The following is a 27,160-nucleotide window of genomic DNA, read 5'->3' on the forward strand; positions in this document are numbered from 1 at the left end:
CCCCATCACCCCCAACACAACCCCCTGCACATGGCACCTCTCGTTGTGTTTGCTCAGACGACTTTCATCACATCTCCACCATGCACCATCCACCACCAGAGCCTCTCTGCAACATTCCTCTTACCAAGCCTGGAAAGATGAAGCTAGAACTTGGCTAGGAGTCCAGATCTGTTCACCTTGCCCTATCCTGCTCCACCCAAGGATATCCTCAACAGAACCACAACAAGGAGCTGGCCAGACCCATAGCAGTGAGCAGAGACCATTCCCCGGCAGCAGGAGGGAGCGCATGCTGGGGAGGGTGGTGGCAGCGCCGGAGCAGAATTTAGCTGTGACGAGCCACGTGGCAGCATAAGTGAAATTGGCATTTTCAATTTGTACTCTGACATGTCTCATTTGGGGCCCTGGCATCTCGGGAAGGCATCCAGCCTGCAGCTGTCCAAAACATTTATTTGCATCTCTCTGCCCCGGCTGCTTTTGGAAATTAGTTCTTCTGGGAGGTGGGTTGGAGGAAGAAGAATAGGGGGAGAGGGAGGGAGAACATTAACTCTTCATGCACCGGTCCTGAGACAGCAAGAGGCCAACTGCATGAGAGACTGTCTCCCTCTGGGAAAGGACACAGTACTGAGGATGCTGACTTTGCTGTGGCAGGGAGCTGGAGCAGACAGCGGGGAGCAGCGGGAGCACAGGACTGTGTGAAGGGAAGTGGCAGACCAGGAGTCGTTGCCTCAGCTGGTGTTCAAAGTGTGGGATCACTAAGGGAACATGGATATCAATGAAAAACGTGTCCTCTGCATCTGCATGTCTGTCAGCAGCCTCTAACCTGCCCTGCAGAGATAGCAGTGGGTCTGTGGCTTGGATACTGTTCCTGGTCCCTGTGGAACACTGGAGCTGAAGTCAGCACTTGGCTATGCACAGGCAGGAGCTGCAGCTGCAGGGGCTCCAGGCTTGGCCTCCTGGGACTTGGAGATCCATCAGATCTAATTTCCAAAGCATCTCGTATTTTGAAAGGTGTTTCCAAAAGGCCTCCTCACGACAGCCTTTGCCATTCTGTAAGCACAAAAGTGGCCTCTCCACCCACAGGCACAGCCACAGCCACGGAGGCGGCAGCATCCAGGTAAAGCAGCAGCCCTGAAGGCCCCACAACTGGTGGGGATCAGGCAGGGGGTGTTTACCAATCTGTCCATCCTATGGGAACCAAAAAAGAGCCCACAGACAGCCAACAAGTTCCATCACACTGGCCCCTCCCTGTTCAGAGCTAACATGGTGTTAAAACACCCATTAAACTGTTATTAACCTCCCAGTTAATCAATCCCAGTGGCTGGCAGCAGACTGGGATGAGTGGCAGGAGAGTAGGCCAGGATGGGTGTGAGTGGGGGGATGCACCTACCTACCCAGGCAGTCCTGCTGTCAGACCACCTTTCACTCTACAGAGGTGCCCAGGACCCTCAGCTGTGCCAAAGGATGATTTGGCTTGGCAACTGCTATGAGGACAATCTATGGGAAAGGGATGTTTGCTCTGGGAGCAAAATACAACAGGCACAGCCTGAGAGCAAACCAACAGTGCCCAAAAGTGATGTGCTCTGATACAGCCCACAGAAGGGGATGGGAGAAAAGATGTCATCAAGTGAATCAGCAATTGAGATGAGAACTGCCTGGCTCCTTACCTAACCCAGCCAGTCTCCCTGTCCCTCCCTGAAGAGCTTACAAGGCGAATGTGGAAGAGAGGACAGAGGATGTTTCAGCCCCACCTACCTGGATACTGGTCTTCCCAGCAAGGTCTCCTCCTGCAGAGATCAGTTCAGGCAAGAGAACTCCTCGCTAAGCCTTTCTCAAGGCTCTTTACCCAAAACTTATCTCAGGCATCTTCCCAAGTAACAACCACCAACCTCACATTCTTTTCACATCTCTGATTCTCACATCCACCCTGCCTCCATGCAGGGAATGCCACCAACCCTGCACACAATAAGGACTGTGGCTGTCACCTGCCCTGAAAGTCCCACTTCTGATTCTAGGAAGCCCACTGCTCACACACCCACCAGCTAGCAGCAACAGACACTGAGAGCTACCCAGCTTCCCTTGGGATGAGAGATTCAGCACTCTGAGAAGGTGCCTCCAGGGAACCACACAGGAGACACAGCTGCAGCTAGCAGGAAACACCCCAAATCTGTGGGCAGATTGCACTGAGATGCACTTCAGGATGCTCCTGCAAATGCCTTGCCAACTGGATGAGGCACTAGCCCTTCCCATGCCAGAGGAGGCCGGGCAGTCCCACAGCCATCACACCCCTTTCCACAGGGCATCCATCCCACTTCAGCCACAACCTGCCCAGCCCATCCCTGGGGAAGGCAGCAGAGGGGCTGCTCCTCTGCAAGCAAACCCACACATCCAAATTTCCTGTGCAGCCCCCCTCACTCCCACATGCACCATCCCCCTGGGCTGCATTTCTGGAGGAGCGCTTGGGCTGCAGCTGTGTCCTATTTTTCTGTAGTTGATGACCTCAACTCCTTCCCCGCACTACAGGGACGGCAGTAATGTACATCGCGTCTCGCCAGGGCTCAACTGCAATTCATCATTATTTTATCTGCTGGAATTTAATTGGATCCTATCAAACTCTCCTGATACTCCCTTTTCACTTTAAACACTGCTGCAGGAAAGATAAATGTAGGCACCGCTAGGATGGAGAGTGCGGCTTTGTTGGCGAACGGAGCTGGGGCTGTGGGCTCCAATCCTGCTTCCCTCTCCACGGCTGGTTAATTAGAGATACATATACTGGAGGTGTGCAGTGCTCAGAACAGGGCATGTGTGTATGATTTATGTTCCTCTATAAATATACCCTGGGTCGAGTAAAATACTGTCATCCGCACACAGCACAACTTGACAGCAACGCTCAGCCTCTGATTCTGCATCTCCTTTTTCTCTTTTCACATGGATCTCCTCCTTTTCTCCCCAATCACACACAAGCTTCTTCACCTGGATTCTTCTTGCCTCAAATCCAGCGTGGTATGACAACCTGAGACCCTGGGATTATGTCAGAGCAACACCCAGATTCTACAGCAACAAAAAAATATCCAGAAAACATAAATCTGAGAGGCCTTACTTCACTCCCTAGCATCCACACTTGGGACTGGGCTTCAGCATCCACACTGGGGTACCACACATAGGCCCACCCTTCCAGCCCAGCTTGCTCTGCACCCACATCACTTTGTCCCAGCAATAATGCTCACTCCAGGTGAACACCCAAATCCGAGTCAAACCTCCACAGCCACAGCAGAAACAGTGGGCAAGGTGGGCTCTCCATGCCATGGGCACTGGTGAGAAAGAAACCAAAAGGGAGCCAAGGAGGTGGTACAGCTGCTCCTTACCACGTGGGGCTTTGGTTAAAAAGAAAGGGAAATAACTGAGGCATGATGCTTAATTTAAAGTGCTGAGACAACAAGCTCATGAAAAGGAGATCAGGGGTTCTTCCTATTTATACATTTAAAGGGAAACAGCAGCTCTGGGGCTATTGCAGCCTTAAGAAGAAGATTTTAGAGAGAAAAATCCAAAGCCTTGACAGCGAGAAACACCTGTAGCCATTTTGCAAAGGCCAAGACTAAATCAGATCAAGTCCAATGTTACAGACATTAGTGCAGATTCGGGACTGTGGCACTTTTCAACAGCTAAACTGTTTCATTTTTGCAGCAATCAGGAGGATGAACTCTGTTGAGCGATGTCAGATGGGAAAGAACAGGCAAAGGCAAGGGTATTTGGAAAATTAATCTCAGTAGCATCAACCTTATGCATCAAGACAGGTGACTGTTTCTCCATCCTCTGCTGCAAAAAGCAAGCCTGGAAAAGTCTGCCTCCAGAAGATTAAAAGCAATCAATTCACAAAAATTCGTTTATTGGCAAAGATCTTCATTTTGTTAGTTAGGTTTGTCTTTTCTTTTTGCATCTTTACAATACATGTGAAAAACCATTCGGGTTGCTTTCCTCTTGAAGAGCAGAAAGAGACCAAAGTGAGGAGGCAGAAAATGTTCCTTCAGCTTGGTTTATGGCCTGGGATGCTGGGGAATACCAGAGCTGATCTCCCTTGAGTTTGCCAAAGATCTATTGGGTGTTTCAAACGATGTTTATAGTCAACACTCAGACCTTAATGAATGCATTGCTGAATATTTAACCAAGATATCCTTTCTTCAAAGTGCTAACAAGTCATTGGAGTTTGACAAGCACTAAAACAAAAGACAAATAGTTTTAAGGGGCCTGACTTATTATGCCTTTCATTCACCAGTGATTCAGGAGAGCATCCCTTATTCCACAGAGTATTTAACCTCTTGTTTAGATCCCACTGAACTCCTGAAAACACTCTGTGCTTAAATGCCTTTTGGCATCCATCCTTCACTTGGAGGGAAGATGTCATCCTTTTCCTATTTCTCCACTTGCCAGTGTTCTCCACACCAAAATCCTAACCCAAAGGATGAAGTGCAATGGAAGAAGTCATTGGGCCATGGCTGGGAGAGCCTGAAGCACTATCAAGCAACCAGATGGACTGCAAAAAGGCATGAAGGAGACAAACACCACACAAGTGTGAATCTGAATCCCCCACACCATAATGCAGCCTGGCTCAATGCCCTCAAACATTAAAGTAGGCAAGCAGACCCTGAAAGCAAAGCAGCTTCTTTCAAGTCAAAACTCTATTTTTCTCTTTGTGAAGGCACCCTGCACCCAAAAGCCACATTTCCTGCCCCAGACTGCAGCCCCATGGAGCTGCAGCTACCTGTTCCCCATGGACCTCACAACACCACACACATGCCCTTCTGACAATTTGTGCTGTTTTCACAGCATCCCTGACAATTTCCAGGTCAAACATCCACCACTGTCAGCCCATGAAAAGACAGTGGTCACAGCTGTGCTATCCCTCTGGAGAAGAGCTGCAGAGGCCATGCAACCCTGGCAGCCATGGCATCCCTTGGGAAACAGGGAATGCATTGTGCTTCAGACTCTCCCCCCTGCTTGACAAGTTGAAACATACTGGGGAGAAATGAGTCCACATCGTTCAGAGCCTCTCTGCAAGCTCCACCTCCGTTATATAAAGGCTCTCCTCTGGCACAGGAACCTCTCCCTGACACCCCACAGGAGCCATCAGGCTGCTGCTGTCAGCACTGTGCAGCCACAGCACTTCCCTACAGGAGCATCCTGCAGCACACATGTCCCAGACTGCTTTGGAATACTCAGCCAAACCTCACACACAAAACTGGGCAGGAGACAGCTGCCAGCTCCAGGCAGAGGAGACCTGGCAGGAGGCTGGACTGGCTGCACAGCATCCCCCCAGGACTGCTGCCCAGGACAAGAGGCAATGACTCAGGATGCCCTTCCTGTCCAAAGGCTCTGTAGCCCTGGAATCACTGGAGGAGAGAGGGAGCCAGTGCTCATCTTCAGTGCCTTCTAAATGTCACTTGTGCCACCAAAGAGAGCAGGGATCAGCACTGGTGTTCGGCTGCAAATGAGCTTGCACAGTATGAGAGATGCAAAACAAATTTTAAAAGGATTAAACGGGAGAGCAAAGGGAGAAGCTGGCTGCATTCGGATGAGGACAGGTTGGTGTAGAGCACAGCAGGCAGCTGAGGAGCTGAGCAATGGCAGCTCCCAGTGGGGCTATTAGCACCCAGAGTGGCTTTGTTCATGGGCCTAGTGCTCAGCGAGAGGCACACACAGAGCTCATCCAGGGCTGCTACACCCCCCCCACCACTTAGGGAATAAGGTGCCTGGAGAGGACAGAGAAGGCAGAGACGCCTGCAGGAGAGAGCTGAAGTGACAGGGCTGCAGGGGGCAAGGACACAGAGGCAGGGAGCGATGCAGGGAGCATGGGATGGAGGACAGGCAGGCAGGGGAAGAAGGCAGCTGCTGGTCAGATCAGGGATAGAGTCAGGGATGGACAGAGGCTGCAGGGGAGGAGGGGAAGTGCTTGCAGGGCTGGCAGGCACAGCTGCATGTGGAGGGCTCCACGTGTGCAATGGGACACAGAGGTGTTACCTCCTTCCCGCCTGTAAAATGGGACTGCTTGGTGTCGGGGGGCTCCAGCACATCTGGGCCCAGCTGGCTCCAGTCCAGGCAACTTTCCTCAGCTTTACAAACCCAATTTCCTCGGAAGTGCTCCCTAAAGCCTGGTGGTTTCAGCATTGATCCTATCTGGAACAACCCCAAGCAGCCTCCCAATGCAGCAGGGGGTAGTGGCAGAGAGCCCACCTCACACCCCACAAGCAACAGAAACCCTGTTACCTTCCACGAGAGAGCAAAACTGCCCATGCAACGAGCTGGGATGGTCCTGGGGCAGGCAGGAAGGAGCAGCCCACAGACAGGGCCCACAGCAAGGAGAGCTCCTGTCACACTCACCGAGGTGTTCTGGCACTGGATGCTGGTGCTGTTGAAGCGCAGGGCGGTGACGCGGGTGGTGCTGCCGGGGATGTGGAAGATGCACTCGTAGTTGCGCTGCCCTGACTGCGGCTGGGGCAGGTTCTTGGCCGTCAGGGTGATGGGTTTCACCACACCCACGGGGATGTAGATCTGGGTGGAAGGCAGGATCTGAGGGCAGTCCTGCAAGGGGAACAAGAAGCAGATGATGAGACGGGAACACTGTCCAGCCTCCCCCAGCACCCCTGTGACCCTCTCCTGGCTGGCAGGCTTGGAAATGCACTGCAAAAACACCACCCTGAGCACATGCTTGAGAAAATCCTCATGTGCAGCAACCCCAAACCAGCATCCTATGCCTGCTCTGCCCAAAGCCCTGAAGACAGGAAAGAAGAGCACAGGAAAGGAATCTGGTGGCAGAGCAGTAGAGTGTTTTCTACAGTTGGGAGGTGGGGAAAGGATCCACCTCTGGAATCTGTAACGTGCCACTGCAACAGCAACACGTGTTTGGGCTGTCCAGTAACAACATGGACTTCAATGCCATCATTGCAGCCAGTAGGTTTCAGAGTCAATGTCCATTGGACGGTGCATTGTCAAGCTACCTGCTCAGCCCTCCTATTTCCCTTACAGCCTCCATCCTCCTTCCTTCATAAGCAGACAGAAAAGCATTTTCCCTCTTTGATACAGCAATGTGCTCCTGGAGTGTGGCAGAGAACCTGCTCTGCAGCAAATTTTGCTGCTGCTGCTCCTATTTGCACCAGCTCAAAGCGGTGTCACCCCAGCCAGCCCAGCTGCAGGCTGCCCAGCAGACAGTGATTCCAGCCAGGGGATGGTGCTGAGTCTGAGCTGGAGGGCAAAGCACCTCCCTGCCAGCCCCTGGGGAAGGAGACACTGGGAGGGTAAAGCACTCCACTTTTAATAGCCGCGGGCTCCCAGCTGCTCCAGGGGAGCTGGTGACTCTTGTGTGCAAAGCACAGGGGAGCAGGAGGGAGCAAAAATAAATGAGCTCAGGCAGCAAAACAGCTCTGTAGCCCTGGCGGGTAACACTTCTGCAACAACAGCCTGATGCAATCCCACACCAACTTTGCTGAGCTGGGCAGAGGTCTCACACCTATGGCAGCTACTCCTGGGAGTGTTGGCTTGAAATTACATCAAGAGGAAATGACATGTGAGCTCCTTTAGAAACAGAAATGCAGTGGATACAGCCGCTCCACTGCTCCCACAAAGCTTCCAATGGCCACAGTGCGGCTGCAGGGGCAGCTCTGGCCCCAAGGCCACCAGCAGCCATGTGTGACCAAGGCTGCCCAGCTGCCTCCTGCCCTCCTGCAGCAAGCCAGGCTGAACTTTGCAAAGTGCCAGGCTTTATCTCAGCCAGTATGATTAATTAACTTTCAAACAATGCAGAGAAAAGAAAAAAAAAGTTTCATTTAGTGAATCTTGACAGAAAAACCCAACCACTTTTACTCTTTGGGTTTTCTGTTCTTCACAAGTCTGTATTCCCCAAAAACACAATTTTCAAGGGGAGAAACTATCTCCAAAACACACTAAACAAAATAAAAGCCAAGAGGAACGGTAGTGTTAGCCCCAAACTGGAGATGGCAACACGGCTGGGGCAGTCTGGGGATGCTGGGCACTGCTCTGCCACCTCCCTGGGCCGTATCAAGGCTGCCACTCTGTAGAGTGGGGCTTCAGTTTCCCCCCACTTCCAGAATCAGCTCAACTCACAGTGGGGAGGCACCTCATGCCCACTGCCATTTCCATGGAGTGTCCCCATGACTGTGTGGTGGTTTTGACCCACCAGTTCCCAGCTTGAAAGTGCTGTCAGAGGAAGCAGCCCCTGCCTGCTTGATCTCCTCCACATTGCAGGGGGACCCCATGGATGGCACAAGCCTTCCCCACGGGGCACACTCACTCTTGGCACGTATTAACTCCTGGCTCACTCTCCAACACGTCCATCTCCTCTTTTTTTGGTAATTATTGCTGCAGCCCAGCAGGGGTGGTGGGTAAGTCCACGCCCCCCAGGCTGGGCTCACCATGGCTGTTTGCAGCATGCCCAGGGAGCACAGCAGGCACGGGTGTCCCTCTCCCCACACAGGCAGGGGGCTCATTCTGCTCATTCGCAGTTCGAGCCGAATCCCCCCATGACGTCACACGCTCCACATCTGCCAGCAGAAGTGTCTCATCCAGCAAAAATGTCAGCCTGTGCCCAAACAGGAAGCACCTGGTGCTGGTGGGCGCCCAGGGTGCCCGGAGGGGTGGGGGTACAAGGACAACTCATTTCCCCTATGAGCAAGTCCAACTGCTGACACAACTTGGTCTGGCATTGCCCAGCGCTTCCATCCCTTGGGAACACTCTGCACAGCCCACAGAGCTCTGTGTCCTGCCAAAAATAGCCCCTCCCAGCAGAGCCCCAGGCCTCAGGAGGAGGCAGCTATGAAGGCATGAGATAAGCAGAAAGCGAGGCCCCAGCTCACACAAATTCCCAAACATCACACAACTCAGATTTTCTCCATTAAAACCATTTTTCTGTCTGGATGAGAACATGACATGGATGTCCAGGTTCGTCTGGAGAGGTAAGAGCTTTAGAATGACACTGCAAATGCTGCCATTTGGGTTTCTCTGGCAGCTCCCAGCTCCAGCTGCAAGGCTGTGCATCAGCAGAGATAGGATGAAGGCAGTCTGGGACTGGGCCTGACCTCAGCTTTGAGGTTCCCTCACGAAGTCCTCAGCCATTCCCACTGATGGGGAATGAAGAACAAATGCAAGCTGAACCTACCTAATCTGAGCTAACACACTTGTTCCCCACAGTCCAGGAGCCTTTCACCCTCTGCAGCAGCTCTGCATCAGCAGGGGCTTTCTCAGAAGAGCAGCTTTCTGGGATGGGATGCTCCAAAGTCCATCACTGACCACCCTTTGGCCACCACTGCACACCACGAGTGGAAAAAAATGAACAGCAGCCTGTGCTGCTTCATCACCTCTGCCCCAGCCCTGCACCCCCCCAGCAAAGCCACAGAGGAGGGCAATCTCCAGAGCCCAGGCTTTAAAGCTACCACAGCCAGAGGACAGGGACATCCTGACTGCTGTCACCATTTCCAGGCACATTTATGTGAGTGGTGGCTCCTACCCATGCCCATTCCAGCCCTGCCACCCCCAGAAATACAGACAAGCATTCCTGGCATACCCAGAACACAGTGCCATGAATCACTCTGTTTTCCTACAAAACAACCACTCTCCCACTCAGGAAATTGTGGTGAACTACCCATGGGAAGGAGCAGAGACAGTTACCCTCTGTCCCTGCATTTCCTGACCAGTGCCCACCCCACTCCAGCCAACACAGACAGACCAAATCCTGCTTAAAATAACCTTCCTGCAGAGAGGATGGGGCTGGATGTCTACCATTAACTTGTCTGGTGGTGCCATGGGACTGGCACCAAGCCCCCCCACCCACCACACCACCCTGCTGGGGACCAGGATGGCCAGGGATGGGGACAGGATGTCTCATCCCAGCCTGGGTCACAGAGCCCACAGCTGCAGCTGGTCTGAGGGTGCTGGGAACTGCTGAGGTCACACCAATGTGCAAACAGGCTGAGCCAGGCGATCCAAACCTCAAACCAGGCACTGGTCCATTTCCCAGTGTGGCCAAAAGGTCTGCTGGGGGACACCCTGTTCACACTGGGGAGTGACACAAGCTCCTGAGCAGCCAGTCCGTGGGAGAGCTGCACACGTCCCAAGGGCACCACCACTGTGGGTACAGCCAGATGCTTTGGGGTTCACCTGGCAGGGAGGGGGGCAGAGCCCATGACCTCAGTGAGGGGAATGGGCAGATGAGAACTGCTGTGTTCCAGACACACCACGTGTTGCATTTGCAGAAGCAATGCCAGGGCTGGCTGGAAGCGTGACCTCAGGAGCAGGCTTCTGGGATGCCTGAAATAGGCAGATTGCTCACTGGATTTCTTCACAGCACAAGCTAGGAGAAAACAGCTTTTTCCAACTTTCTCAGGTTAATAAATTCCCCAAGAGGCAGCAGGACCCTTCCCAGTGGGGCCATGTAGAGTCAGTGGGAAACCCAGATAAGTTAACTGGAGCCCCCTTCCAGAATAGGGACAGAGTTTCCTTCCCATTACTCTCCCTTCAGGAGCCAAATCAGCATTTACTGTAGAGCCAGCAGTGGCTTGCCAGACCTCCATACCCAAGCCAAGCAGCCAGTGATGCCACCACAGGCTGGGGACAGCAGGATGTCCTGCAAACACCCTGCCAATAGCAGATTTCCCCAGTGGGTGGCACGGATGCTGCACAGGATGAACCCCCCACAAAAGAACGTGTTCCTTAGCAAAGCAGTTGAGATGAAGAAGGCATGAGGTGCAGCAAAACAGTTTGTTTTACAGATTTCAACCTTCCCCTCTCCAAAAACAAGTTGTTCTGCAATGACAGTTCGAGCTTGCTCCCTTCACAAACATCAAAGGAAAATGCTTTAGCATTTCTGCCTTTGTTTTTCCTTTCATTCAGCCTAAAGTGCTCCGGGCTTCAGCCGACTTCCCAAGCTGCCTCTCCTCAGCCACACAGCCTCTCTCCACCAGCAAGCACATAGTTCCATCAACATTTCCCTTTCCTTCCTCACTGCTCCTCAGGCAGTCCCAGCACCCCAGGAGAGGCAGTGGGAATGGTTTCTGAAGGGAGTTCGCCTTCTTCTAACCCCTTCCCCAGAGGGCAGAGGACCCTGATAGGACCAGAACAGGCGAAGGGAGCAGTTTCACACTGTCTTACCTCAGAGAGCTTGACACGTCCCTCCAGGAAAGAGCAGTCAGCAGCGTTGTGGGTGCAGATGTGGCGGTACTTGCACCAGTGGCAGGGGAAGGAGCCGTTCACACAGGACAGGCAGCTGCAGAGGGAGAGAAGTGGGCAGTGTTAGGGCAGCATCAAGGCAGAGTCCACAGGGACATTTCTTGGGATGCTTCAGCAGGACAGCATCCCTAGGTGATCCTGTACCTCGGGGAAGGGATCCTTTATCCATGGGGCACAGGCCACGCACTGGGAGGGAGATGCCTGCACAACCTGAACCTTCAGGCTTTGCCCGTGGCAGAGGGGGGGGAGGATATGGTCTTTCAGGCACTGCAGGATTTGTGTCCCAGGCGAAGAGGCCACGTTCCCTCTTCCTCTTGGCAGGCTGACCCTGACTGCCCCACTCCAGCAGGGGCCGAGCTCCAGACTTTGGGAGCTTTATTTGGGTTCACTGAAAGGCGATTTTAGCAAGAGGCAGCAGAACAAGGGCTCTGCACCACAGGGGAACAGGGGAGAAAGGGACAGATCAATGCATGCTCATTGAGAGGAAAATTATAACTGGCGAAAGGTTGGGTCAGATTAACATTTCGGGACTGTAGGGCCTTTCAGGCACTCACAATAGGTTGTGTGTGACCCCCTCCCTCACCCCCCCTGCCCCAGCCCAGCTCAGCCGCGCGTGCGTCGTGGCTGTGGCTTCCACCCCTCCTCAGCCCCAGACGCTCCCCCCCAGCCTCCTCTCAGGGCTCTTTGTGCACAGGGATCACTCCTGCTCTCCTCTCCCCATCTTTTCTGGGGTTGTGTTCAGGACCCAAAGAAGCCAGGAGCCCCATGCTCTGCTTTCCAATCCTCTTAGCAATTAAACCAGCCCCAAGGACCTGATGGCTCTCCCCAAAGCAGGAGGGGACACAGAGTCCCACAGCCATTCACAGGAGTGGCATCTCGACAACCTGGTTAGCTTCCCTCGCTAACCCCCTCCCAGGCATCCCTGTTTGCATCCCACAGCTGGAGGGAGGCTTTTGGGGGTTTCACCCCTGTGAGGAGGGAAGGGGCTGAGCCCTCCCTGCCATGCTGTCTGGGGGTGCGTAGCAGACAGGTCCCACATTTAGTACACGAGCCTTCACAGGGCGGGTCTGCACCAGGCATGTCTGTGCAGCCCAAGCTGTTCTCCCGAGGAGGAGATGGGAGAGCTGCTGAGACATAGGCTAAAAGGCAGCAAAAATAAGCAGCCTGGCTTAAAGAAAAAAAAAAAAGAAAAAAGAAAAAAAAGAAGAAAATAAAAAAGCAGCAGCACTAGTTTTCACCCTAGAAGGCTCATACCTGCTCCTCACCCATCCGAGCATCAAAAGGATCAGGCCCAAAGCAATTATATTTAAACAAAGACAGGCTCTTTCCCTGAACACAGCTCTGGCAGGAGGCAGGCAGCCCTGCCCAGCCCAATCCTCCTCCTAATCACAGCTACCTCTCTGCCTCTGCCCCTGGGAAACGACAGGAAAACACAGCATCACCCTGTGAGGCAGCAGAAAGACAATCTTCCTGGAGAAGATATCCTTGGTGGCAGAGCCTGGCATGCCAAATCCCTTGTCCTCCAGCAGAATTGTCACTTAGGAGGTGTGAGGACATGAGGGGGCCACAGGGTGCAAAGACACACCCAAGGCTTTGCAGGACCAGGTCTCCCGGCCTGCCCTGGGGTTTCACACACCATTACATATACAGCAAGAGCTTCCCAAATCCATGCACACACACTAAGGAAATATTTAATTAAGCTGCTTGCAAAGGGGGCTGGAAGTCATTTCCATGTTTCGCTCACATTTTCACTTCCAAATGAACAGCCCTTTTAGCTTTACCCACAAATATGCTAATTGAGATGCTCCTTATGCAAATATATGCAATTTTATTTCAGCTGCAGAGATTCAACTTAAAAGCAGAGCCCCAGCCTCCTATCTCTGGTTGCTTTGATAGAGGGAGGTGCAGAGGGTGGGGGAAATAGGGAACACAAACAAAGGCAAAGGACAGTCCTGCCCTCCTGCTAAGGGCTCAGGCAGGACCAATGGACAGATAAATCCAGAATATGGAGGGGCAGGACAGGGAACATACAGATTAATCCTCATGGGCGTAGTTCAGCCCCAGAGAGGTCACGTAAGAGAGAAGCACAAGCAGCCACAAGCCACATGCTGGGGCACAACCTCCCATGAATCGCCCCCGCCATCCTCCAAATAAGAGATTTTCCAGTCACTAGGTCCTTCGGGATCTGCAAAGAGACTCCCCAGTCCTTTTCACCACCACACTAGGCATCTCAAAGCAGCTGGGTGAAGTTTCTGATGCAGCCCTGCCCCGGGCACACCAGCCCCAACAGCTGCAGCTCTACTTGCAGTTCTTCAGGGTCAAAGCCAAATCTTGGCTATTTCAAGACCCTCCTCACCTGAGGACCTCCTTTGCCATTTAATTGTTGCAGGTCCCAGCTGGTCTCCTGGTCTCCCCTTGTCACAGGATCTCAGGTTATCCTCCAAGTACACACTGAGGTGCACAGTTCCCCTTTCCTACTTTGGCCCTCCCAGTTGCTTCTAACTTAACTGAGCCATTCCAAAAGCCCCATCCTCAGCAATGGTTTCCATACTCTCCCTTCTGCCATAAGGACATCAAATGCCACTGTGAGAGCACTCACCACTCACACCTGCACCACACTCTGCAGCATTTCTGCCGCACTTAGAGCCAGTCCAGGTCAAAGTGGTGAGTAAGTCAGCACCTGGGTGCCAGTAACATGGTGAAACACTGTTCACAGCCTGCCTCGGTCCTGCTGGCCTCAGCACGGCTGCTTGACCACCACAGCACCCTGCAAGGCTGCCCAAAGGCCAGCACAGGAGCTGAGGCAGGGATCCCTGGCTGCTGGTCAGGCTGGGCAGCACGGCTGGGGCTGTGTCCCAGTGTGTCCGTGTGCCACTGCTGTCTGTTCCTGGCACGGGAGCAGGTTGCTCGGCAGCATGATGCCATCTGTGCCGTCTCTCTCCTTCCCACGGTCAGGCACTCTTCCCTCATCACTTCTTGCCTAAGAGGCTTTCATCACTCCTGGTAATTAGAGGGAGGCTCTCCTTCATGTGTTGAAGTGTTCCGCCTCCCCAGAGCGTGCCAGGAGAGCAAGAAGCCCAGTGAGGCAGGAAACTGATGGTGGGGGTGCAGCACTGATATGGACCCACAGCTTGTTCCCCATCTGCCTCCTACCCAGCCCTGCCAGGGGCCAGTGGAGATGAAGCCCAGGCAAGGCAGGGAAAGGGGGCCAGACCCACTGGCAGTGCCCTCCTTGCCTCCTGATGACCTCGTGAGAGAGGCGTGCACCAGCCTCAGAGCAGCACTTCAGGGTCACTCTGTGCCAAGTGCCCCATCCCAAAACAAGTCCAGGCTCACTGCTGGCCTGAAACCTCCCCCAGCCAGGGCGGGCATCCTTGCAGGCAGCAAAGCAGCTCTGCTCAACTTTGAGTGCCCCAGGGTCAAAGCCAGAGCTTCCTCACAGCCCCAACACCTCACCCCACAGCCGGGCCAAAAACTCCCCTCCACTTCATAAATGATCCCAAACTTGGTAATGCCATGCTAGGGAAAGGGTTGCAGAGAAGTAGAGGTGCAGACAGGGCAGAAGGACAGCAAAGACCAGGGTGGGTACAGAGCCAAAAGCATCACTGCAGAATGGGCCCAGACCCAGGGGTAGCTTCAGGAACTGACTCCTCCCTGAGTGTGCAGGCACCTTCAGTGACCATGGAGAGGTTCCAGCTGTCTCCACACATGACCCAAAGCAAAGCTGTAGCTGATGGGAAGTTTGGAGAGCCAGCAGTGCTGGATCCAGACTCCTTACTCACTCTCCTTCCTGCACTGCCAGCCCCAGGCATGCCACGATGCCACGTGCCCAAAGGAGCCCAAAGCTCTTCATCACACTGAACAGCGGGGGCAGAAAACAAAAGCAGCATCCACAGGAGTGAGATAAGCCTGAGCAGCAAACACGAGCAGGACAGGGGGTGTGAGCGCTGCGTGCACACACACACAGACACCGAGGCTATTTCTATGGCACAGCACGTCCCTGAAGGAAGGAAGGACATGGAGTGAAGGGCAGGGAGGAGGAACAGGGGGAAGTTGAATGGCACCAAGAGCAGAGCAGGGGAGGTCCATTAAGAAGGGAAATTATAAACACAGTGTTGATGAAAACAGCATCTGCACAGGCACAGCACAGCCGCCTGTGAGCCCCCTGACTGTTCCTCAGATCTCCTCTTGGCAGGAAGATGCATCCTTAGTGAATACTCAGCTCCAGCACAGCCTGCATCTGGAGCAGCAGCTGTCAGGGCTGAGGGGCTGAACTGCAGTGCTTTGGGCTTTATATCCATCTCTCTACCCTGGGGAGAAGGGGAAATCCAGAAGAGCAGTGGAACCAGACACTCAGTGTCACCCCAGCCCCACACAGACCCACAGGCAGCTTCCTCACTGGTGCCCAGGAAAGGCGTGGGGTGGGAGTCAGCTCTCATCTCCCTCCATCCCTGCCCATCTCAATCCATTTCTGCCTTTCCTTTCACACCAACCCAATTCTTTTCCATCCCTGCCAGCTTTTGCCAAGGTCCTTACTCTCAGGGTGGTCCAGAGCATCCACCATCACACTGGAGGATGCAGAATCATGCCCTGGGTTTTAAGATAATTATCTTGAAAGACACTCAGCTGCCTCCCCTTACTGAAGCATAAGACCAGGCTGTACTAGCCCTCCCCATTCACAACATACATGATGTAAAACAGGTTATCCTGAGCTGTCTCTGGGGCCACCCTACAGGATTTTCCACCTGCCCCAGCTCAGGAACACACAGGGATCTGTTACCACCACACTACTCAGCCACAAAAACTCAGATACACTCAACTGCTTGCAGCCATCTGTCCATGCCTTTGAAAAGAAAGCATCTGTAAGCATCTGGAAACCAGCAGCAGTGGGCCAACAGAGAAGCAGCCACGCCATGTGTGGGCAGAAAAAAAGGCTGCAAAGAGGAGCCCAGTGGCACAAGGGTGCCAACGGGTGCCTTGGCCACCACAACAGCCCTGCCCTGCCTTAGCAGCACAACCCTGCTGCTCCCAGCCCTTGGGACATGCATTAAAATCCCATTTACTTAATGGAGGCTTACAGGGAAAGCCTGACCTGTGGGATTGAGACACAGCAGAGTCACATCTCTCCAGCCTGGAGGACTTAGAGCCATTTGGCATGTCTGCCCTTGCCCTAGTATCACAGAAATTCAGCACCCTGCAGCTGATGGGACATGGGTACCACAGCTGTCACTACATTGAGGCATGACCACAAGGATGGTAGCATCATGACCACCTCCTGGCCTGGAGGTTTCCAGGATGCTTGGATTCCCTCTTGGAATCAGACTTGCTGATATGATTTTCCCCCTTTCCCTGTGCCACACCTGGATTTTTGCTTCCACATTGCAGTGGCAGGACATGCTGGTGATGAGCTGAGCACGTTGGTGCTTGAAAAACCAGCAGCTCTGCAAAACCTGCCCACAGAATTGAAGGAAGCACCAGAGGCTCTCATCTTCTTCCCCATCCCACTCCACTTGCCAGCTCCCTTCCCGCAGCCACACACTCCAAAAAGCCAAACCACAACAGGAGTTATGAAACAGAGTTTCCAGAGGAGAAATCCAGCAAGGAAACATGAAAACAGCAGGAAGAAATAAATACATCTTACTATTCCCTGGAATTGCTCACTAGCCTTCTGTGAGGATTCCCTACTCCCCCACCTCGCCAGCAAGCTCTGCCAGAGGCAGGCAGGGAGCCTGGTGTTACATCTTTATCTTAAAAGGGGACTCATTTCCCCACAAATGCTTTGAAGAAGGCGTTTAACTCTGACAAAGACGACCTCAACATCTGCCTGTGCACGCGCTGGACTCGGGCTGATTCATTCCACGATCAAAGGTGCCGAGCGGCCTTTAAATGCCTGCACTCGATCGGTGTCCCATCGGAAACCCCCACGGGAATCCACCCAGTCCCTGCCACGGGGGTTTTCATCTCATTCTCCACTGCAGGCACCTGAGCCTGTCCCCAGGAGCTGCAGACAAGCCTGTGGGCAGCCCAGCTCCTCTGCTCCCTCAGCCACCCACATCCCCCTTTGCAAGGGCCCCATTTCCCTGCATCAAACCCTTGGTTTCCATCCCCTGTTAAATCCATATCCCACAACTCAGCCAGAAGCATCCCCTGCCCAATGCCCATGCCTTTAGGAGCAGGATGTCCAAAAGACACCACTGCCTGAAAACACATGCCAGGGCCCCTCAGGAGCCCTGAGTACATAAAGCTGGGACCTCCACAGCTTCCCAGGTAACTCCTGGGAAGGAATGAAGCCCCAGAGAGGATGCAAATTCCAGACCAGGGCTCCCAGGGACCCTCCAAAAAGTATCCCAGGAGCCACTGATGCTGGTCTGTGATGAGAACAGTTCCATCACACAGGCATAAAGCCCTGCATTAACAGATGGGACAGCTTTGGAGCTCTAACTGGAAGGCACCCCCTCTGCTCAGAACATCACAGCCAAACATACAGGCAGCACAACCCCCTCTGTACCCTCCTCTCCTGTAGAAGTGATCAGATGCATCTTCCCTTCTGCAACCCCTCCCTTGGCCAGGCAGGCTCCAGCAGCCCTTGAAAATGCATGGGAAGAAGAGCTGCCAAGGTGGTGGGAAATAAGAGAGCCAGGATGCTCACGCAGCAGCAGGACCAGCCCCACAGCCCACATTTTGCTGATGCCTTTCCAGATGTCTGCTGAAAATAAGAAGGGTCAGACTCCCCCCCATGCACATGGTGGAGCTGCATTGGTTTCCTTTGGAGCTACCCCAGCTGACATCAGCAAAGAGCTGCCTCACTAGCCTCCCATGTCTCCTCAACCATCTGAAAAATCTCACTCAAACACTTTGTCCTCAGCTGAGAAATGATTTGACATGCAGAACTCTGCCTTCCAACCTAAGCAAAGCCATCTAAATATAAAAAGAAAACATAACACACAGTGATCGGAGATCTCCACAGGAAAAACATTAGCCTCGTGGAAAAGCATATTGTTCCTAATACAGAATTTATCAGGCTGACGTATAGATTTTCCTCCACAAAATATGAAACCTGCATCTGAAAGGCTATTAACTCCAGAGAGATCCATTAAAGACGCCTGTCTGCAAATGGTATTTAAAAGTATTGCATCATCCCAGGAGGAATTGTCATGCTCTTTGGCTATGATTCGACTGCAGGTCACATAGTTAAAACTACCTCCAAATCCTAAAACTCTTGATGTCAAAAAAATAATAATGTTCACCAGCTTAGAACATGGACTTTTCTATCAGCTTCAGCTGGGGCCATAAATATTAATGCATCCATAATTAGCCCTTTTAAATAATGCATCCAAAATTAAACATCAACGCAGTAATAAATCAGTCAGGCTCTTTGTTGTAGGTTTGTTTCAGAGGGGGTAGGGGTTTTTTCCCCTCCTGTGTCAGGCACATAAAATAAAATGCCAATTCCCTCATCACCTCTTCCCACCGGACCACTGATTGGACCAAATCTGATGCCATTTGTACTTAAAAGTCATCTTTCTTTCAGTTACAAAAATAAAAGTCATATCTGCTTTTTGATTTGCAAAATACTGACATGCAGCGAGCCCGAGCCAAAGCTGAGCTAATGATATTGAAACCACAGGACGTGAAGGGAGACAAAGCTCATCTCAGAGTCAAGGTGAGGGAGAAAGTCAAGTTTGCAAAGTCTCTCCTCCGTCACTGGCACAGTGCTCCCAGGAGGAGCCCTCTTCCCTGTGCAAAGAGCAGGAGGGAAGGAATCCCTGTGATGCAGAAACTTTGCAGGGACTCTCTTCTGACACATCCCTCCTGGAGTTCACTGCGGGTGGGTTCCCAGCCAGGGCACCTGCATCTCACCTGCTCTTCCCTGATCAAAGTGGAAACTCTGAACAGGCTTTGGAGGAGTGAACTTCCCCCAAGCCAGGCTCAACACCTTGCAAAAAGACATCCAAAAGAGATCACTTGGCATTTGCTTGTCTATAATTACTGATCAGCCAGAGCACCACCATCCATGGGAGGTTTCTGGCAGAGAAATTAAATCTCTTGTATTTTTGAGCTCCAAATTCTTTGCCAAGACACACCCCAGCATCAGCTCTGACGGTCCTACAGTACAGTCATCCCCCACTGCTCAAGAACGCTGTCTGTAGCTCCTCAGCAGGAGCTGTGGTTTGAGACTTTAGACACCTTGCTTAGACAGCACATCAATAATCCACACCTCCTCTATTTTATCAAATGCATATCTCAAGCTGTCTAAAAACCCTTACAGGAGTAGATTTCACAGCAGCCTGACAAGAAAGCAAATTCACAATTACTTCCAGTTAGGAAATTCTTGGGCAAACGCCCCAGGACATGTGACATGTTTCATCCCATGTTGCTGTAACTTTCCAGCTCCCTCTCCAGCAAGCCTGGGAAGCAGGTACCGTGGCAGGAAAGTACAGGCTTCTCCTTTTGCATTGCCAAGTCACTCCTATTAACTGTTTCCAGGAATAACAAGACACTTGGCATTTTTGGTCACATGGATTGATTTCTACAGTCTGCAGTGCAGTAAACTTGCTTTTTCTTCCAAAGTTTTGCCAAACCCAAAGCCCTGTTTTTATGTGAGGTTCTGTCCTGACGCTCTATGTTCCCACACACCCAAACCAACTGTGGGTGCTCTGGTCACTGTCCCAGTTTACACGGGCAAAAGGAGGAGGTTTCTCACTATAAACACCACTGTAGTCAACTGCCCTTTCCTCTTGCAACATCAGTACCCACAAAGCTGAGAACTCTCTCTCCCAGTCTCACACCATCCCACCAATCTGTTCCTGGATGCCTCCCGCAAAGTCCAGGCCACTTACGACTGATGGACGCTGCAGTTGTAGAAAACAAAATCCACAGAGGCAAATTTCTTCCCCGTCTCCTTGGATTTCAGGTAGAGCTTCACCACTCGCTTGTCCCCTGCAAGAGACCCAGGCAAAAAAAGACATCAGAAAGGACACAGTGCATGGCCCAGCATTCAGTGCAAGGCTTGTGATGGGCTGGAGGGAGCTGGGCATCACCACTCAGTCCAGTTAATTAACAAAATCCTCCAAGCATGGCAATAAAAAGAGTGTTCATCCACCCCTGTTCAGACACCTAAGAGGCCAGCAGAGCCCAAGTACAGCTCTGAGCCCCTACAGCTAAACACAGCCTGCTGGCATGGAGACTGGGGCCTTAGGTTATACTGGGTGTACTGAAGGAGTGTTTAATAGTTTTGGGGTCAGGAGAATGTCCTAGATCCCATGGCCACACCTGCCCAGGAATGGTTCACAGATGGAAATAGGGCCAGGGTGCCCAGGAGTGGTCAGCAAATAAAATCACAAAATGGATTGGGTTGGAAGGGACCTTAAGGATTACGTAGTTCCAAGCCCACTACCACAGGCTGCATCAAAGCAGCTGTGTCCATGGCCTGGAGGAGACTAAAGAACCAGCCTCCCATGAGCAGCAATTCCTTCCCCTCCAATAACCCAAGTGGGGTTCAGATCCCAAGACTGGGATCACTGTCACGGGAGGACTGTCCTCCTCCACCTCTGCCTGTGGGGTAATACATGGGACATTTGTCTCAGGCTTTCTTCCAGTCTGGGGCACAAGCTCACCGCGGCCCCTGGTGATGGGGATGACATCCTTGGCAGAAGGAGAGCTGCAGTAGATCTTCCCATCCTCAATGCGGCTCTCTGACTCGGTGAAGTCTTCAAAGGAGCAGTTGACTCCTGCCGAGAGGTCTGGGACGTTCCAGGCCTGCAGGACCAGCTAGGGAGGAGAGGCAAGAGCATCAACACAGAGAGGTAGGAAAATAGGCTCCTCTGTGTCTGCTGTGTGTAAGTCTAGCCAACAGAAAAGACCAGGGGGTGCAATCCTTCCTCTGCCACCCACACATGGCGAGGATACCTGCTCTGGGTTTTTGCAAGGGAGCCCCATCCATGCACCTCCCTGCTCAAGCAAGGAGCACAGGTTTAAATGGGTTAAGAGCTGGAATGACTCACAGCCTATCCTCTGCCCTTGACACACCACAAGCCATTATGCCTCAGCTTTCTACAGAGACCAAGAACAGCATTGAGACTGAAGTATGTTGCACAGAAAGGCAGAAAGGCACCCACTCCAGCAGAGGCGAGGAGGGGAAGAATCCACCTCTTGCTTCACAAAGTCATCCCCAGGGTCAGCAGTTCTCACTTTACAAAACGCTTGCCTTATTTCTAATTTGAATTTTTCACAGCTTCCAGCCATTAGTTCTTGTTATGCTTTTCCTTGATAGATTAAAAAGCCCTTTAGTCCCTGATATTTGCTCCTTGTAAAGGCACTTATACTCTGTAATCAAGTCACCTCTTAATCTTCTTTTTGATAAGCTAAGCAGATTGAGCTCTGGAAGTCTCTCACTGCAAGGCATTTTCTCCAGCCTTCAACTCATTTACATGATGTTTACGGGAGTTTTTCAGTCCCCCCCTTTGAAAGCTGCACTCCAGCACAAGCAGAGCATCCTCATGTCATCCACCCCAGACCTCTGTGCAGCATCCTGCCATCAATATGGAGATAATTACCCCAGGAATGAAAACACTGCCCAGCTCCTGGCTTCATCCCAGGAGCATCAAGAGTCTGCAGTGAGGGCTCAGCCCCAGCATCACTTTCCAGGACACCAGGTGAACCTCCATCCATGGTTAACTTTAGACTGGGCAATACCAAACCCCAATTTCTCTGCTAAACAGCCCCACTCAAACCCAGCTGCTCTGAAGGAACTTCACCTGTACCACCCTCCAGTCCCAGCATCCCAGCAGGTCCCATCTGCAGCCATACCACATTTATCTCCACATTACCAAAGAACATTTACCCCTACAGAAGTGCTTTCCAAACTGTTTCCATCCAGTGACAATTCCCCTCTGATGAGAACTTTTTGAGATCTGTCACGGAGCCAGTTCTCAATCCACTTAACATGTGCTTTATCAATATTGTATAATGCTAATTTTTAATCCGAATGTTGTGTTGTACCAAGTGAAAAGCCTTGTAGGAGCCTAAAGACATCACATCCCCACAGTCTCTCTTCTAATTCAAGTCATAAATTCACCAAAGAGCAAAATGGGGTTTGTCAGACACAAACCCACATTGACTGGCATAAATTATATTCCCATCCTTCAATCATTATCTGGTGTATTCTGCACCTGCTCTTTTTCTTCTTTTAATTCTGAAGTAAAACTAAGCAGTCTCTGGCTATTTGGTCCTTTATGCATCTGAGAAAAAAAAATTAGCACCTTTTCTGCTTCTGGGGATTTTCTCAACATTCAGTTATTTATTACAAAGTTATATTATTACATACATCCCCAGGCACAGAATTCCTTGGCCAACTTCTTTAGGATTCCTGAGTGCCAGATATCCAGGCCTGGCAGTTTATTACTAGTATATGCTCTTTCTTATTCTCTTCATGGTGCTAATGGCCTGAAAAATACTTCAGGGAAGTGCCTCATCCTTTCTGCTTGCACAGAGAGAGCAGCAAGTTAAGCATCAAAGTCTCATCCCAAAATATCTACTGCAGGCTGGAGTCAGAGACAGGCTATTGAACTGGAGCTAGATCGCTGGCCTATGAACGGCATTTCTGATGGTCGTGCTGTCATTATGGAGAAATATTTATTGCTTAGTTATGTCATTTCTGAATAATCATCAACTGGTTTACTATCTCTATCAAGATGGAGCCAATGGCCTGCCCTCATCAATGTCTTGCACTTTGCTCTGCTTCGTCTCAGATATCTCTTCCCCTTTTTTCCTATTCATCATACAGTCATCAGTTATTTTTAATTGCCTCCTCCGCAGCCTTTGCCTCCAGAGGGTCAGGAGGTGGCAGGAGGAGTCTGAGGGAGCAGAGGTGTCTTACCGGGACCTCAGACATGGTGACCGAGATGTTCTTGGGCTGCACGGTGAGCTGGACACACTGCTGCAGGTCCGAGGCGAAGCGCTGCGGCTCGTCCGCCCGCTCGCACCGGTCCTTGCGGGAGCAGCTGCAGGGGGAGGAAAGCACCATGGTGAGGAGAATCCCCTGGGGTCCTGCAGGGCTTTGGGCTGGCACCGTGGCAAACACACCCTTTGGCATGGAAATGATACCCAGGTAGGGACCTCGGATGACTGAGGTGCGTACTGGAGCTCTGCTGTCCCCTGAGAGTTCAGGAGTATTTTATATTGAGCTTTTCTTATTGGCACAAGAATGCTAAATCCAGGAGCCCATGGGCAGGATGAGCAGGCCCTGGCAGCAGCTTCACCATGTATGGAGGCTCCTAAGCACAGCCTGGGCACCACAGGAGGGGATGATTGACCCCTTGGACCATTCCATCTCTCAGCATTTTGGGGCCAAAGTCCAGAGGGATGCCCCCAAGGAGACCAGCAGTGGGGATGGACACATTTTGCCAGCTGTAGGTCACTGGCACAGCTGCAGGGACAATCCTGCTGTACTCACATGTTGTGGAGGACGCACCAGCCGCAGTGGGGGTCCCGGGAGCCCAGGCACAGCTCACAGCTCTCGTACTGCTCACAGCTCTCCACTGGCACACGCGTCACCTGTGGGGAGCAGGCACGAGTGAAGGGGTCAGGCTGCTGTGCCCACACCTTGACATGGCAGAGACAGACCCAGCACAGGCTCACCCTGGCCTGTTAGTGGGAAGGCAGGAGAGGGAGCAGGCTGAGCCCCTTGCCATCGCCCACTCCTCTCCCAGGCCCAGGCAGCACATTTGCAGGCAACACTCCCACCCCAGAGAGACTTTTACTCCAAACGAGCTCCTTTCATTGTTGTACCTTTGCAGTATTTGAGAGTGGGCTGGGCCAACTCAGCTCCACATCAGCTCCCAATGCCAGCCAGGCACCCCATGGCTGCTGCAGCCCTGCTCTGAAAGGGTTACCAGTCCTTTATTAATTGCTCCTCCAGATTTGATTAAAATCCCCTCGTTCTCCAAGCCCTTCGAGCTCTGTTACAACTGTTCATTTAATTACTTTCCACCAGCACTCTGATAACACCGAGCGTACTAGGGAAGAGAGTGGGCTTTATTAAGGAGAGGGGAGGAGAAGAGGGAGGACAGGGAGGGGATGCAGGGAGAGGGTTCCTGCTTGCCTGCCACAAGAAATCTGCAGCACCAAGCAGCTGCCCATGCCTGCCGTGCTTGTGCCTCAGTTTCCCCGCTGCTCCCATGGGGCAGCACTCACTCATTTATTAAAATTTGCAAACTTCTCTACTGAAAGCTAAACCTGGGGTGTTCTCCCTCCAAACAGCACAGCAGAGCACAGGCTCAGCATGATGTCTACAGGGCTGGGATACGCTGGCCAACCAGTCCCCGCAGGGTGGTGAGGACACCTGTAATGTTCCCATTTGTTTGTCCCTGACATTGCTTTAGGCAGGTGGTGGCAGAGGGTACCCCCCTGGCAGACCCTGCACAGGCAAGTGTCAGGTCCCAGCAACTGTGGTGGTCCCTGGACAAGATTCCCAGTCCAGGACAATGCAACTGCCCCCTTGGCACCCACTCCTCCAACATCTGCCCCACAGAGGGGAAGCTCAGCTGAGCAAGCTCTGGGACAGAAACAGCCAGGGATGGAAACACAGCCCAGGACAGCTGCATGGAGGAGCCCAAATGCAGGTTCTGCCCCACCTGGAAAACTGCATGTTTCCTGCAGCAGAGCAGAAACGAGAAACAGCTACTGGGAGGAGGGGGAAAAGAAAAAGAACTCTGCTGTCCCCTCAGGACTGTCTAGACAAACCTACATTCCTGCTCCCTTGTCCTTTCCCCTCCCAAGCCCTTGGGCTGGTGGCCAGGAGACTGTGAGGCTCCCAGCTCTGCCTGCAGTCCCACTCACATGCACACACCCCTGGCTGGGCAGAGGAGCAGAGGTGCTGGGAGACACAGGGAGAGCAACCCCAGCACAGCCACCCTGTGTCACCTACCAGGCACAGTGTGCTGACACCAGATCCAGAGTGCCACCACCATGACAGGAACCCACTTCACTCCCTCCAATTCAGCCCATGGATGGATGAACTCACACCAGCAGCCCTCCCACAGGTCACAGGGACACTAAGACAACCAAAACTTCCTATCATGTGCCCAGACCATGCTGCCAGGATGACAGCACCAGATCCAGACTGGGTCTGTACCTCCAGTTAGCTCAGCACAAGCAGAGGCAGGGACCAAGGAGTGCACACCAGCAGTCTGGGGGTGCACCAGCCCTATGCTCCCCCTGCCCTGTCATGCAAAAGCAACTGCTCCAGAGGACAAAAATATGTTTAGAGCACGGAGCTCCCGCTGACCTGCAAAACCCTTGCTCAGGAGGGGACGGCCAAAACAGGGAGGAGGTTTATGGCCAGCCACTCACAGCAAGGAAGGGTCAGGAAGCCCTTGGTCCCCAGGGACCATGGGAATTTCAAGCAGCTGCTGCTAACAATTAAAGCCTCAGGACAGTGTTTCTGCAGGGAGAAGCAGGGAGGAGCTGCCCCAGGGTCCCTAGGCAGCTCCAATCCCAGGAAGCAAAGGGCAGCCCCCCCCAGAGAGCTGCTTAAAAGGCTTCCCAGCACACAGGACTGTAAACTAGGGCTGCAGTGTGGGCTGCCAAGTCAGGAGAGCAGAGGACTGCTGACCCCTCCCCTTACCTGTTTCTCAGTCATGGCATAGATGTGCTGACGGTCAGGGCTCAGCACCAGGTCTCGCAGGATGGAGCTGCCTTCGTGGGCCACAACATTCTCGTACTGCAGAGCTTGGTGCTTCCTCTCGGCTGGCAAGTCCACGAGGATCTGTGGGGAGAGCAAGGGGGGATGAGCATGATCCCTCACACACCTCAGCCCCCTCCAGGATGTGGGATACAGAATGTGCCCCATTAGGGACACCACCCCTCCATCCCACACCAATGTGGTGCCTCCACAGCCCTTGCAGCACAGAAAAGCATCAGCTGCTCTGCAGGCATCCCAACCCTTTGCAGAAGACCTAACTGCAATGCCTCCCATGCTTTACTACATTTGTGTGGTGCATTTGCACCACATTCATGCTGGTGGCATTCATCTCTCTCCAGGGAGGGAGGACACATCCCTGGTTCTCACATTGCACGCCACTATGTGCTGCTGCTCAGCCCCAAAACCTCTCCAAGTTGGAGCAAATGAGTCCCCATCTTGCAGCAAAGCAGCAAAGCCCATCTTGCCCCAGCGGTGCTGGGAGCAGCTCGCACACCACAGGGCTCCGAGCCCTGCCAGGCAGGACGCTGCAGCGCACGCAGGCTCGGCTCCCATCCACCCATCCATCAGAGGAAACACTTGGACTCGTGACCGGGCAAGTCAAGAGGGTCTCAAGGAAGTTGGAGGTCAACAGAGGTTCAGAGAGCGCCTTTGTTCCCTGAGCAGGAACATGGAAAAGGCTTTAATCTCCTTATGGCTCACAATTACGTTAAAGCTCTTCCTAAGCACGCCGGGTCCTGGCTGTCCCAGTGATCAGCACATCAGGAGGCACCATGAGGCTGCAGGCACACACCACACAGGGCTAAATGCAGCTCTGCCACTTGGCATACCCTGACTGGCACCTCCACGAGCCAGAAGCACTTTGTGTTCATGCTATTACTTGTGATACCCCCAGATTCAGGCATGGGACAGCCTCAAGGGGGACAGTGCCAGAGAAATGCTCAGAGGATGGGATGGGATGGGATGGGATGGGATGGGATGGGATGGGATGGGATGGGATGGGATGGGATGGGATGGGATGGGATGGGAGCCACACCAGGCATACATTCTGCAAAAATCCCAGCAGTAGACAGTGAAGCATCATGCTCAACAAGATGGAGCAAACTCTACCTGTGATTATCTCCACGCTGCTGCTGGCACACACAAAAACCTGGTCCAGCATTCCCATCTGCAGGACTCAGGATCCCCCCACAGGAGAGGGGCAAATTGGCTGCTTGGAAGCACCCCCCA

The 27,160-nt window shown here is 52.6% G+C and overlaps 1 protein-coding gene across 1 annotated transcript in view; it reads right to left on the minus strand.

The window, feature by feature from the left end:
* The window catches only part of PLXNA1 (plexin A1), a 115,388-nt gene that overhangs the window by 39,747 nt on the left and 48,481 nt on the right, over positions 1–27,160 (minus strand). The window contains exons 4-10 of the mRNA XM_053953591.1: positions 25,856–25,996; positions 23,684–23,784; positions 23,108–23,231; positions 20,847–21,000; positions 20,070–20,169; positions 11,152–11,266; positions 6,373–6,573 (exon numbers count right to left, since the gene is read on the minus strand). Of these exons, the coding sequence (XP_053809566.1) occupies positions 6,373–6,573; positions 11,152–11,266; positions 20,070–20,169; positions 20,847–21,000; positions 23,108–23,231; positions 23,684–23,784; positions 25,856–25,996 (936 nt within the window). The remainder of the gene's footprint in view (positions 1–6,372; positions 6,574–11,151; positions 11,267–20,069; positions 20,170–20,846; positions 21,001–23,107; positions 23,232–23,683; positions 23,785–25,855; positions 25,997–27,160) is intronic.

Source organism: Vidua chalybeata, chromosome 12 (assembly GCF_026979565.1).
Source record: "Vidua chalybeata isolate OUT-0048 chromosome 12, bVidCha1 merged haplotype, whole genome shotgun sequence".
Lineage (NCBI taxonomy): Eukaryota > Metazoa > Chordata > Aves > Passeriformes > Viduidae > Vidua > Vidua chalybeata.